Here is a 14711-nt window from a genome sequence, read left to right on the forward strand (position 1 = left end):
GGGGAAAATTAGACGTTCTCTGGAAAAACTTTCCAAACCTAAATCTGTTGCAGGGTCTCTCGAGCCCCTGCCCGCCGTCCCCGCAGGTGCACACGCCACAGCCGCGGGGCCCGGACCAGCTCCGCGCCTCTCCTCAGCCCGGCCCCGCGGGGCCCGGGGGCTCAAGCTGGGGCGGCGGCGCTGGGGCTCTGCCCCGCTGAGGCGCCTTCCAGCCGGCCAGGGGAGCCGCCGCGGAACCCCCGTCTCCCCGGCGCACAAAGAAATCCCGTCAGTAGCGACCCCCGCATCCGCCGCCGCCCGACCCGCGGCTCTCGGAGCGGGGCGGGCCGGGAGGAGGGGCCGCCTCACGCCGGTGCCGCCGCCGGGGCGGGCGGCGGAGAAGGGGCGGAGAGCGGGGGCGCCGCCACCGCCCCCCGGCCCGCCCCGCCCGCCGCGCCCCGTGGTGCCGGCGCGGGCGCGGGGCCGAGGCAGAGGCGGCGAGGCCGGTGGGGCGCTCACACCGTGGCCGCCGCCGCCGGGCATGGAGGGCGCCGAGGCGGCCGCCCGCGGCAGCAGCAGCCCCAGCCCCGCGCAGCCCCGCTGCTCCTCCTGCGGCCCCGGCCCGCCCGGCGGCGGCGGCGAGGCGGCAGCGGCGGCCATGGAGGAGCCAGTCGGGGCGGCTCCGTCCCCGGAGGTAACGACGGCGAGGAAGCAGCAGGGGGTGAAACGGCATCACCACAAGCACAACCTGAAGCATCGCTATGAGCTGCAGGAGACCTTGGGCAAAGGCACCTATGGCAAAGTCAAGCGGGCCATCGAGAGGTTCTCTGGCAGAGTGGTAAGGCAACAGAGCGGCTTCTCTCTGCCTCTTTATTTTATATATACAGGTAGATATAAGACCAAATTCCAACGCCGCTTTCGAATAGAGCCGGCCGGGTGCATCCCCGTAGGAGCCCCGTCCTGTGTGCGGGGCTGGCGAGGCGGGGACCCGCTCAGCATCCCACCCGTGCCTGCGGTCCAGGGCTTTGTTCAGAGTGCCAGCCCTGCAGAGAGACCTTCATCTGGGGGGAGTGGTGGAGGTACTGGAGTAACGCATTGGTATCTTTTGAAGGCATGTGATATTATTGGAAAAATAGGGTGGCTTATTGTTTTTGTTATGTTTTTTTTACATGCGAGTCCACCGTGAATAGTTTTTTCCCCAGTGGAAATTCACGTTTTGGAGAAACCTGTCACATCCCCTGGCTAACCAGCACCGCTGTTGACAGTACAACAAAGTACTGTCAGAAGGGAAAATGTTTGCTTCTGTGGTTAAAAATGCCATGATTCGGTCATACTTTTGTGACCTGAACTTTGCTGACACCTAAAAAAATTGCAGAGACTGCAACCCACCCCATTGGTTTTTACGATCCGTTTCACCGCTCAGCGGTGCCGGCTGGCTCGAGACTTGAAGCAGCCCGGGGGTTGTCCAGCAATAACTCAGCTTCAGCATTTCCTCACTGGTGCAGCGCTCCAGCCAGGCGCAGAAATGCAATTCAAGCAACGTACATGTTAGTCAGAATTATTGTCATTTTTCCTTCCCAGAAATACGTAACTATTCACAGAGGGCAGGCATTGTTGTGTTGAAGAAATAGGTGGTTTTCTACAGAGGTGTTCGTCCTGAAGTACACTAATTGAGTTTTCCCTAGACTTCGTCTAAAAGCAAGGCATTTCCCTGGTGACGTTACATTTATCTTTCCCTTTCGGTTGCTGGGGATTTCAACACGCACCCAGAGGCAGAAGGATCTGTAAAACAGAAAATGAAATTTCACATGCTATGACTTTAATAAGGAACACGTACTTTGCAACTGAATATCTTTGTGTCGACAGTGAAAATGAGAGTTTCAGCCAAGTTGTAGAGTCATATCATATATGCATTCAGTTTATTAGCTCATTTGGGGGCTGGCTAAAGAGAAACCAGAGATGGACATCTCTGCACATGCTCACTCTAAGTCCATGATTTTTAAAGTTTGCTGTCTTGGCTGTTTTACAACTTCAGGCTAACAAAAGCTTCAGGGTTATATTATATGTTAACTATTATTTTAAAAGTAGATTAGTTTTGAGTTGCATTATAAAATGTAGTGAATAAGCAAATAAGTTGAAAACATCTCTTTTCAAGGAGCTGAGAAATTAACAAAAAAAAGGTGGCAGTAATGTACCATGAGATTTGGCTTTGGAAAGAGCCCTCACAGAGGAAAGGATGTAGAGTAGATGTGTGTCTCATCTAACTTAACACACTAAGTCTTTACATATTTTGCTAACTCAAGCTCTTCAGCTGCAGAGCTAAAGGATACTTCAGCGTTGCGGTCTGAACTGAATTTGTATGGTTAATGTCATCTTGAAATGGGGAGAGTGAAAATCAGAATACCTACGCAATCTTAAATGCAATAAAAATGTAACATTCGCTGTATCAGCTAGTATGTAGAAGCTGAACAAGTCTTTACCAGGGTGTGAGTTTTTTACTGGAGTAATGCAAGCCTTGGCGTGTGGCACTTTGTAATTATTAACTAGTCTGCAGGCGAGTTCTGGTGTAACGTGTCTATTTGAACTGTAACATCTGTGAGTGTATGTAAAATATCCACAGTTTGTCCGCTTGCAGAATAAAAGCTAGTTGTCAGGAATCCAGCCAGCTCTCAGTCAATGGAAAACGCTTCTTATTTTCTGACAGTTCCCTTGTCTGGCTGTTACAGTGAACTGATTCCTTCCCGTGAGTGAGATAAGAGAACCGATGGGATGACTGATCAGAGGGGCCGTTTTTCTTTGTTTTTTCCACCTCTCTTTCTCTTCTCTTTCCTCTTCTTAGTTCTTATTAATGGGCAGTGTTTGCATCATCCATGAGCAGATTGGACCAGATGCTGCTGTGTCCAGCAGGGGATGCACAGAGCAGGGAATGTGGCCGGCACTGTCTGTTGCATCACGTCCAATGCCAATCGTGTTGCAGACAGCAGCGAGAGTCCTAAGGGTGCTCTTGTCCAGGCTGGTTGCTTCCTATTCCGCTGCTGGTTTAGCTGATTTTCTCTTTCTTTACTCAGTGGTAAGCAGGTATTTGAATCTGTATGGTAACAGATTGCAAAGTTGGATCTTGTGTTCCCATTCATCAGTCTTGTTCAAGAAATTCTCCTGTTTGGCCTTTCCACTTCTCTTGTCTGTCAAGAATTTCTTTAGCTGTGTGGCATTTAATAAAGAGGTTTGCATGATTAGCCAGGCTTTTAATGTGAAGCACAAACTTTGGATTTGTCGTCATCTGTATAAGCAGAGCTCAGAAATGAAATAAACTGGCAAGTCTGGGTAAATAAAGTAAAACCAAGGTGAGAAGACAGTTCAATGCAAAGTATAGATGTGCTTTAATCCTGTGCCATTGAAAATCAATGGCAGGATTTCTGTTCCCTTGAATGAAAGTAGTATTTGGCACATGTTAGTAGGTTACAGGTTTATTCAAATTGTTATTCCTCTTAACTTTAACTTTATTGTCTTTCCTTATAACACAGTGGAACGTGATCATAAAGTTTCCTGCCATAAAGCTCCGGGGTAGATTGTATGATACATCTGGTTTGTTATTGGAAGCAACTTAGGTGAATTTGTGCGTTAGTTACCACAGTGACTACAGACAGTATTGCATGCTGCATGGAGCAGCTAAAATATTGCCCACTATATGATGTATGAGGTGCCTAATTTTGCCAGCAAGGTTTCTTCATTAGTACTGTCTCAGTATACACAGTTGTAACTTATGACATTTTAAATTAAGGCACCTGTTAGCAAGTGTAAGAATGAAGAGATGATATCTCAAGCCTATGAAGTAACACTCATGCTGATGTTTCTGTGGGTGTTTTTTCCACTTGTCATCTCGCACATGTTAAACCAAAGAACGGAACTTTTGTTCGTGTTATGTATTCAATGTTTGTTAGCCAAGAAATCCACAGTTACACTTAGTTCAGCCTCACTTAAGGTGTGCATTGACCACCTCTGGTTGATTCTGTGCATGGTGCATGAAGATGGTAAATGCTGCTGGATTCTTCTTTGATTCCACTGGAGTAAATACTCATTAGAATGCAAATTTAGATTGCAGATAGGCGTCTTCTGTTTGCCGTTTGCAAAAGCCAGGAAGTTTGTCTCCCTTTCTCTCCCTTGGGAGGCGATGGGGAGTAGCTGCAGGAGCCTGCCTCCCCGCCACCTTCGTCCTCCTCTTTCTGCCTGAGCCACGACATCTTTTCTTCCTCCTCACCAGCAGGTGGAGGAAGCACTATTCTCCTCCAGCCGTTCCTCCAGAAAGTTAATTATTTTGGGAATTGATGACAGGCAGCAGCCCAACATGAAGAACAGGCACGTGGTGCATATTTGGACCGGCACGTTGTGTGTGGTGGCTGCCGTGTGTTATCTCCTAAGCATAATAAGTGCAGGTAGAAGGATGTTGCCAAATTAAATTGGTTTCTGGATCAAAATCTTGTAAAAAATCCTCAAATTTTAAAGCAACCAATCTTTTTATTTGCAATTGCAGTGCAAATCTTTGCTTTGAAACCGGTCTGCTTCTTGATGAGTTTGAAGGGTTGCACAGGGTCTTTGAAACCTGGAACAGCAACAGATTACATGAAAGGAGGACTTTTGCTTTGCTGATTGTACTTCTCCATATCATGACAAAACCAAAACATGAATGCCAACAATGACAGCTCTGTCACATCAGTAATTAAGGCCTTGTTGGCCACGCAACCATTTGTCTGTTTGGAGTGTGGTTTTTAAAGGTTCCTTGTAACAGGATAAAAGTGTGTGCTCGTGGGTCACTGAGGGCAGTGAAAGCCAGGTGGAATGTTTGTCCCAGTTCTCTCACCTGTGCTGCTGATATCACAGAAAATGTCAGTATCCGTCTGATGCGTGGTAATTTTTTTTATCTTTAATTATATTTTTCCATTTTTTCCCGAGAATTTCTTCAGTTTGCACTTGGGTCACTGCTTCATATTGATATTTATCTTGATTGCTCGGTGTGGATCTTCTGCAGGATGATGTCCAAATCTGACACAGAATCTGTTTATTTCTTTTGAGGTTCTTTGCTGCTCTTGCTAAGACATCTTCCTTTGTGACAGACACAGGTATAAATATCTGCATCAAGCTGCTGTGATATGAAGTGTCTGTACAGTACTTTGCTCAGCAGATTCCTGATTCATGAATGTGGCTTCCACAGCTCTGATAATACACTTCAATTATAGTAACAATATCTGGCATTGCTACCCCATTTTATATAGGAGAAATTAAAAACTTGCCAATTAAAGCCAAAATCAGCAGAAGTTTCAGCTAGCTTTGAATGCACAACCTAATGAATACATGATTCGTCCAGACGCGCAGAAATGTAACATCAGGGTCCTGTGGATGACACCCTCCTCCTACAGAGCTCAGCCTGTCCTGGCCTCTCTCTTTACCCGCGGCTTTTGTCCCTGTGTGACATCCAGCTTCGGTCTCCATTGCTGGCCCTTTTGTACTGCGCTGCCCCTGCTTTGTTGTGCTTGCCAGCGCGGTGACCCGCGCAGGGCGTGCGGCTTTGCTCCCTGCTTCCAAGCTGGCAGCTGCCAGCAAGATCTGCACAGCCTGTGCTGGCTGCTGTGGGCACCTCTCCTGCCACACTGCACCCACATGGGGGCCAGAGGCTCCTCAAGGCAAAAGGGAGTCTTGCAAAGCATACCACCTAGATCTTATTCATGTATGGATGTATGTATTTATTTATTTATTTAAGATGTTCAAACTGAGTTCCTTCAGGGAGTCGTAATGTGACTAAATCTGGACAGTGTTTTCGTGGTGCTGAAGGCATGTTAGTGAAGCTCGGGTCATCTTCTGCATGCATGGAAATTCTAGATCTGGAATGAATAGAAGTTGGAAAGAGTATATGGGCTTGAAAATAGTTTTGCTGTTAATTTATTATTTGTTCCACCCTTAACGATTAGATGTGTTCCGAGATTGTGGTTTAAAAAAAAGAGGAAAAAAAAGCAGCAAATGGAAAAAAAACCACTGGAATTATTCTAATATAATTCACAGTGAATATTGTGGGCTTATTACCATAAGAGTTACTACCTGGTTGTATCAAATTGCTGCAGTTTTCATATAAACACTTGGATAACTGAAATGCCAAAGAAGACCTTAGCATTGAGGGGTGCAGACAGAAATAACTGATTACAGCATGAAGATCATCAGGAGAAAGGCACTAGAACAAAATACTAGTTTTCTACACTGAAAATTTCTGTTGGAGAAGCAGATTTGTTCAGGGGAGTGTGGGTCAGTGGAATGAAAGTTTGGATTAATGACTAGCCAGTAAGGGGTCATCTGAATATGTTAGTCTGTCAAATCTTTTACCAAATTAAAGAACAGCACGTTCTTTGAGCTTTGAGTGAAGATCAAGTGATATTCTTTCAATGATGTTGCACTTCCTTACAGGTGAAGAAATTAAAAGTTTCCAAGAGACCATTGCCTTAATTTTTTTCTCCTGCATTAGATTGAACAATTTTGGGCAAATAATTAACTTCCCTGTGTCTCAGTCTATTCCTTTCTGAGATGGTTAATATGGGAAAGTTAGACTAATGAACAGGGCACATTTTGGCTTGGTGCACACCTAATGTGATTCCCTCTACATGTGAAATTTCACAACAGAATTTGAGCCAATGTTTTTAATGCAGCTTTCAGCTAAAACACTGTAAAATGCCTAAGTGTTTTTACAAATGGTTTCACAGCACCATGTGCTGGAGAACACAAGAGAATGGAAATTGCTGGTACAAAGTCTTTCATTCGATATTGCTAGAATGTACTGCATTTTTTAGTGGCATGTGTACTAAAAATTATTATTTTTTTAGGAACCACAGTGTGGATTTACCATGTGGAGACAGTTATTGTATATATTGTAGTTCGGGGTCATACATGTTGAATAAAACCGTGTGGAATGTGCAGTTCTTGTGAACAATTGTTTATTCTTTACAGAACTCTAATTGTAGTTAGTCTGTGTTTTGTCTGGTAAATAAGTAACTGGAGAGTCTCTGGGAGGAGGCACGCGGTGGCCACAGCAGTGCCAAGGAAGAATGACAAATGTGTGGGTTGAAAACCAGCTCTGGGTATATCGGCCTTGAACACCAGCAGGTGAATGTGTGTGCAGCCATGGTTATCCAAATGTAGAGCATATGGGAGCACGTTTCTGTGGTTATTGCACTGCAAAGAGAGAGAAAGGACAGCAACACACATGGACCTCTTTGGGGAAAAAAGGCCAATTTTATTGTATGGACAACCCGTATTTAAAGTGTGCTACATGCAGCTAGGACAGGACAGTAGTTCATTGGACAATTGGGAAAAACATCCATGGGACTGTACCTCAGGGTGTATCCCACGGGAAAGACACCAGGTGTTAATCTTTATTATGAATTCCACTCTGTTTTTCACCATATTATCACCCTGGGAGATTTCCTCCCTAACTGAAGCTGTAGTCAGCTTGTCAGCCTGGGAATGGACCTGAAAGTCAGGAGATATCCAGGCCTGAAAAGGATTTCCAAGCTGTAATTCCCTAGCTCTCTAAATGTGTGTATCCACACGTTTCCAAAACCTGCATACCAGGCATTTGGAAACTGATTGATGACCTTTGGTTTGACATGGGCATCTGCCTGGTTCTAGTCTCTCCCTCTTGTATCAAGCTAATGTACCCTGTATCTACATAAATTGGGATGCTGATGTCAGAGCACCTCCTCTTGCTGTGCAACCATGCATATTTTCCTGTAAAAAGTGGGACCAAACAACGTTTTCTGCCACAGCTCTGAATGATTCTCTGAAGCCAGAGGTGCAGGTTTGCTTCCAGGCTTGGGGTGGGATAGGAGCTCACAGCATGGATAGCAAAAGCCAGTGGTGGCTCCTCTGTGTGCTGGCCAGAGCCTCTGCAGCTCCTGACCTGGGTAAGCCAGTGCCCAGCTCGGGTGTTCTGTGTTGATAGTTTGCACACCACCAGTGATGGGCACGCTGGCATGGGAATCTGACCTGCAAGAGAATCTCCTTCTTGCCTCTTCCACAAGTCAGGATTCGTCCATTTGTCCCTAAATTGCCCAGGTGTGCACCAGACACTTCATAGAAAAACCTCTTGTCATTAGCACTGATGGGTCGATGTAGTTAGGATAGTTGATGTGTCAGAGGAAATGTCTCAGATGAAAAGGTCTCCAACTAAATATGTAAATGATATTTGTCAGCGTTTCCCTCAAATATCTTCCAGCAGATGTGAGTACCATATGTGTCCATTTAATAAACTAAACTCAAAATAATTTCCACTTTGCTAGATATATGGGGAATAGCTGGGGAGGGCAGGGAGCGAACTACAAAGCAAGGTAAAAACTGCATATGTGTGTTGTTATATTTGATGACCAATTCATTAAAGCCATAAGTGTATCCAGGCTTTCAATAGTGTTCTCCTGCTGTTGCTTCCTGTACTCCCTGGCTACAAAATCAGTCTCTATGGCTCTCATTTGTCTTACCCACATGAAAGACTTCGAGCATCTGCAAGTTATGATTTGAGAAGTATCTGCTTTTAAACAGAATATATTTATCACCGTGTCTTCACAGGCAGCATGGTATGTTGTATAAATTAGGGGATCCTAGACCTTTGAACACTTGGAGACTGGGTGAGGTACTCCGTGTGTGTACTCTGTCTGGCCACACCCATCAAACATCCTGGACCCACACCAAAAAATGCCAGATGTTCAGTAGACATGGAGGCCCTCCTGTAACCTTTGCTGCGTGTTGAAAAGTGTGGAGGGGGCAAGGTTGTAGCCATCCCTTGATCTTCCATGGTTCTTGTACTCTTATTTGAGCTTCATAATTTCTATATTTTGAACTACAGACCATGGGGCAATCCTCAATTCAGTCTGTTAAACTATTGCATGTTATAAGCTCATTGTGTCCCTCAGCTCTCCAAAGACAGATGGGACTTGCTTAGCTCTGGTGGATTATGAGCCATCAGTCCTTAAAGCTGCCACTGGTCCATGATGTGATGGATGGAAGTTATGGGTCTTGCTCAAATATGGACTTTTCCAGGCTGTATCCTTATCCTACCTTAGGCGATAATAAAATACTTTCATGGGTGGTTCCTTTCACTTGAAAAAAAAACAAGTCACAAAGCAGCTGTGGGACAAGAGGTTGGCATGGCTAGCATGTGTGACACCATCCCGGCCACTTGTAGGTGAATGCAAAAATCACAAAATAAATGCTGGTCTTGTTTTTTTAAGTATTAAGAAATGAACACCTGAGGTTGCTGAGTTTAACGTGCTCCTAATGTAACTGTTAATTTCTGGATTCCTCCTCAGCCTTCCCTTCTCACTGTCAGCATTTCCCAGTTCACCTCAGCGTGGTGCCTGGGAGCCCTTGCTGCTGGGTCCCTGGGATGGCAGCCAGGTGCATGGGAGAGTGTGCTGCACCTTGTGTGGGGCTGGCAGCCTCTGTGACGAAGCATCGGTGCTTGGCAGGCTGTGCTTCCCCTGTTGCCTCGCCTTCCTGGGGAACCTTGGCCTGTGGTGATCCCAGAGCCCCTCGGCTACTCTGGCGCAGCAGCCGCATGTGGGACGACTTAAGGCTGGAGCAGTGTCTTTGTTCTGAGGTCTGGCGGCTTGAGGGACGTGCAATTATCCTAATGTCTGGCTGGGCCGTGGAGCTGAGTCAGCGTGTTTGGCCTTGAGCAGCACTGCCTTAGAATAAAGACACTAGTTAAGGGACATTAGGCTTGAAAAAATAGCAATGTTTTGTTCCTGCAGAAAGATACCAAGTTCAGAGACTAAATTTAGCTATTCCTTGGTAGATCAGAAAAATTGGGGTCCTGCTGTTGATGGAGATCTCAAAGCCTTCATGTCATATTTCCTGTACACAATAAGGCATTTGATCTCTGCTGATGTTTCTAATCTCTATTAAATGCCTGATGATGAAAGATATCTCCCTTTATTTGAGGTACAAGTGTTACTTTAAAAATGAGTGTGAATATTTTTTTAATCACCGAAGATAGCAATGAAGGTTGAATAGAAATACCATTTTGAGCTGTGTGGTAACTAAACAATTGCTCCTTTTTGTTAAATGGTGCTTTGTTGTTGACACAAAAAGGTTAAGTCCTTTGCACACAAGTCTGACAGGGGAAGACAGCAAAGCATTTGTTAAAGAAACAGCTTCCAAGGCACGCGTTCAGAGCTGTCACTTATTTGCATATTTTTGCCACTCTGCACAAATCAAACTTTATGGCTTCGCTAGAAGGGAGGAGTGAAGGTGCCTGGAGATGCCTGGGGACCCCTGGTACGGTGGATCCAGCAGGGCAGAGCTGCAGGCTGTTGTTTAGGTGTGAGGAAATAAAATAGCCTTTGGAAGGAGAAGAGGGGAGAGCACAACCTTCCCATCTGGTGTGTGCTCTAATGCCATGTGGCCTGGAACCTGGAAAATTCCTGTAAATAACCTGCTGGAGGCAATGTGGGCTTGGCTGACTTGTGTAGGGATGTAATTGAGAGATGCTCAGACTCTCCTCTTGGGAAGATACTGTTTTAATCAAGACTATACATGAGGAACAACATCCTTCATGCTACTTCCTTTGTAGTGTTTTTTATTCTCTTCAGAGTACCAAAATGAGGTAAAATAATTAAATGGTGATCTGTAGGTTGAAGCTTCAACTCCTGTAGGATCCATTTGTTACAGCCATGCTTTGGGCATTCAGGAGGTGAGTGGTTTCCCTGAGGTTCATCTAGAAAGTCTGTGGTGGAGCTAGGGTTGACCACAGCTCCATCACTGTGCTGAGCCATTCCTTGTGTGGTGGGTATAACCATCTCAGGAAAATTGCTCTTAAAAGGAATGTCCTCTTCCATGGCTTTAATCACACTTTGTAGGGATGCTGCCAGTTTTTCAAAAGCCCACCATCTCTTGTGCCTTGGAGACAGCTTATCACTGTTGAGCACCACCTGATACAACTCGGTTGCCATTGTGTCAGCACGACCTGGCAGGAATGAAGGCCTTTAGCTGGACTGTGCAGTGCATTTGCATCCAGGCCAGAGACTAGCTGTCTTTTTCAAGTACAGGGTTTTTTTCTGTGTACAGTTTGAGAGTTTTCTACCAGTGTTTCAGTAAAACAAAGCATTCTCCCATTCTGTCTGGCATTTTATTATGCAAATGTGGTTAAGGGAACCTGTGATAGGCCTTGTTGTGGGTTATGCGTTGCTCACAAAGAATTCATCAGGGAGAAGGATTTCATGCCGTGCTTCAACCTCCTTCGGGCCTTTCTCGGATCAGAGGAAAACTCTGCAACTGTGAACGTAACACTGTGAACGTAACTGGTTATCATTATTGGATGTCATTACTCACTCACTCTGAGCATAAAACAAAAAAATCTCATCCCCTGTGATGTACGTGGGTAAAATGCTGCTCTCGGTTGCGTTTAGTACTCATAAGCTGAAGGGTAGAGTTCGGCCCTTTGTTTCAATTGAAATATTTGTTTTACACAGGCAAGGACTAAACAATACGCTTGAAAGCAATTCGTGTTATTGTCTGTAGAGCGGAGCTTGTATTTTATGAACTGGCTGATCATAAAGACAGCATAAATCATGTAAAGGATTCTCATTTGCTTTTTCTTTCTTTCTTTCTTTCTCTTTTTTTCTTTTTGCAGATGGGGCTTGTAGAGTAGAGTTGCAGTCAAATGTCTGCTCCAGGATATTTTAGTTGAACTGTGTGAGTCCATTAAACAAATGTAATGGATTTTTGGAAAGAAGCACTGCGTGTTTCAAACCAAATGTTTTACATAGAGAACATCTGGTTAGTTCTGGGTGTTTGTATGTAGAGCACATCAGACAGCAGCCGTAGTGAGTTCAGCTGGGAGGTTGCCTGGGATGTAGTTGTAGGATATGACAGTTCAGTTGTTATGGGGAATAATTCCTATGAAGTATTGCCATAAACTGAATGTTTGGCACAAACAGCTATATCTTTGTTTTACTGCACACCCAAGTTATTCTTCTTATCTGCCCAGCAAAACTCTAGACGCTGTTTAAATAACCCAGTAAAAGCTGGCACCTCAGAGCTGTATTAAAGCATGCCTGAGGAAGGGAAATGAAGCTTGCTCTGTTTTCAGGGAAGCACTATGGATTCCTGCCACGGGCAGTGCAGTGTGAGTGATGAATGCAATATGCACAAATGGTTTGTGGGGTTGAGTCAGAAGCAATCGATGTTCCACTGGTGTTGTGTGGTGTTGCTTTGAGCAATGTGAATATGTAAAACTGGTGAAATGCCTATAATTAGGTTGACATTAGAGTTTATTGGTGCCTACTGGAAGAACTTTAACCTGGGTAAATTAATATCTGCTTTGACTTCACAGCATTGGAAATAATATATTTTCCAGGAAGTGTAGGAAATGTAGAAAAATGTCTTATTTGGGAGTTGGTTCTTAAATTATTTCTGCAGTTTAACCGAGGAATGTGTGTTCAAATGAGATTAAAGTTGTGATTTCCAGAGTAGCAGTGCAGCTTCCCCTTTCAGGATTGTTTAACTAAAAAGTTAAACAAAGTGGGTTAGGCAGTCTCTTGGTCCAGTCCCTTGTGGACAGCAATTCACATTATGCAGCAGTACTTTAATAGTCCTGCTCGGTCTGACATGATTTGTGGTACTTGCTGAGATGAGTTTCTGGACCGAGCAGCATGAAAGGGAATTGCTCCTCACTCTGAGGAAGGGGGTATGTCCAAGTCTGTGTGAAGGTCACTGGCAGGGTGAAGTGGGAAGCCTGGGCTGCTGTTGTTACACTGCCTAACAGCTTAGCTTCTGGCAACGGGATCCCAGAAATGTGAGTTCTAACTCTCGCTTGTTCAACTGACTCCAGCCAAAACACGTGCCAAAAAAGGTGTTTGTGGATGTTGAAAAAGGGGCAACAGTCCTGGAGCTCGAAGGGTCTGCGGGAGTTCTTAGGCAAAAGCTTTCCATCCTGAAAAATAACTGCTTTGTGCTTTTTCCCCTCCAAATTTAAGTCTTCTCCTAACTACTTAGAACAACTGCCTGCAGTTGTGAACTCCTCTTCTAGCAGGGAAAGCTGGAATTATGCATTTAAGGCTGCAGAATTGCTGGATCACCAGCCACTTAGTTGTAGGAAAGTGTAATTCATTCTTCACCCTCTCACATCCATTCCAAGCCCAACTGGCTGCAGGGAGGGAGCGAGAGTGTTGCTGTTCATGTGTTACTCTCTCCACTGAGCCATTAGGGTGGCCCTGGTAATTTACTTTCAATATACAGAGGGGAGCAACAGGAGGTTCCTCTACCTTCAGGAGTATAAATATTTCTCAGAAATCAGAGATGGATGGGGAAGAAATCTTAGCAAACTCTTTTCCTCCTGCTGTAGTAATTCCGTCACATTCCATCATAAATTCTAAGATGGTCCTTTCCCAGGAGGGACCATTAAATAGGTAATGTCCAGGCAGAACAATGTAATACTGAAGCAGTGTGTTAACAAAAACAGTTTAATATTGAAAAGTGATCTGTAAGCCCTGGAGCAAAATAGTCTGGGTGAGGCTTTGATACATGATTGCCAATCTTTTTTTTTCCAAGAGTATTTTTCCAGATAGGATGTGGGTTTATGATCTGCTAGATTCCCACTAGGAAGTGGTGTTCATATTTTGATCCACCTTAGATCAGTTTAGGAAAATATACTAGATACAGGTGCTTCTGATAGTTCTGCGTCATGAACCCTTCCTACTTTGCTGTTTAAACATAAACTATGACTCTCCATCATATAATTTTTGTGGCCCACCATCTTTGTACAATGAATCTTTGCTCATCAATGTTAATCAAAAAGACTAAGGTCTATAAATTCAGCTTTAAAAGTCTTTCCACCCTTCGAAATTCTGTTATGTTAATTAGGAATTTGAGGTGGTTGAACAGTATGGTGTTGAGTTTTAATGAGTGTTGTGGTGCATGAAAGCACAGACATTTCTTTTAACAAAGATTCTTCCCAAGCTTTTTCCTTGTACTACTGTAATTCTCATGGTGAAACAGCACTTCCTTTTTTTCTCTGAAGGACTGCAGAACCAGAGAGTAAAATCAAAAGATCCACACAATACCAGCTGACTTCACATTTGTGGTGGAAGAGGCATTGTAAAGATGTGCAAAGTTCTCAGTGGTTCTGAGATTTCTCTGAACTCCGAGAAACTTCAGTGAAAAAGAGAGAATAAGCCAAGTTACATTTATTTATCCACAACTTTCTCAAGCAGAGCGCACCAATGAATGAAAATCTGCTGCGAGGTTGCTTCTTGGGAAAAAACTGGTTCTAAGAGTTCAAACAATGTCTAACCCTCTTCCTTGTTTAATGTGAATTACAGCCTTGCAGTGATGTAGTACCTTTCACTTAAACCTGTAAAATCACTTTAGAGACTCTGGTAACTGCTGAGGTTACCATTATTTAGCAGCACATTGTAACAGTTTGCAGCAGTTGCGTAGAGGGTGTGAATAACCCCATTTCCAATTTAAGTTATTGGAGGAATTACAGGAGACTGTGTAATTTTCAAACTGGAACTGGATCCAGGCACCAGGACTTTATACCTGTCTTCTTAAGAAAGTCATAAAGGGTTTCTTGTAACGACATAGCCAAGATCTTGGTTTTGTGTTTCATCCCCAAATTGATGCCTTGAACAGTGTGCACTCCTACTTTGGAGGATTACTTCAATGTGGTTCACTGCTTATTCACAATGAAAAAACAA

The 14711-nt window shown here is 44.4% G+C and overlaps 1 protein-coding gene across 1 annotated transcript in view; it reads left to right on the plus strand.

Annotated features, from left to right (window-relative positions):
• Positions 1 to 489: 489 nt before the first annotated feature.
• The window catches only part of NUAK1 (NUAK family kinase 1), a 46915-nt gene continuing 32693 nt past the window's right edge, over positions 490 to 14711 (plus strand). Inside the window, exon 1 of the mRNA XM_014877013.2 lies at positions 490 to 817. Within this exon, the coding sequence (XP_014732499.1) occupies positions 521 to 817 (297 nt within the window). The 5' untranslated portion in view covers positions 490 to 520. The remainder of the gene's footprint in view (positions 818 to 14711) is intronic.

The sequence above is a fragment of the Sturnus vulgaris genome, chromosome 5 (assembly GCF_052056855.1).
Source record: "Sturnus vulgaris isolate bStuVul1 chromosome 5, bStuVul1.hap1, whole genome shotgun sequence".
Lineage (NCBI taxonomy): Eukaryota > Metazoa > Chordata > Aves > Passeriformes > Sturnidae > Sturnus > Sturnus vulgaris.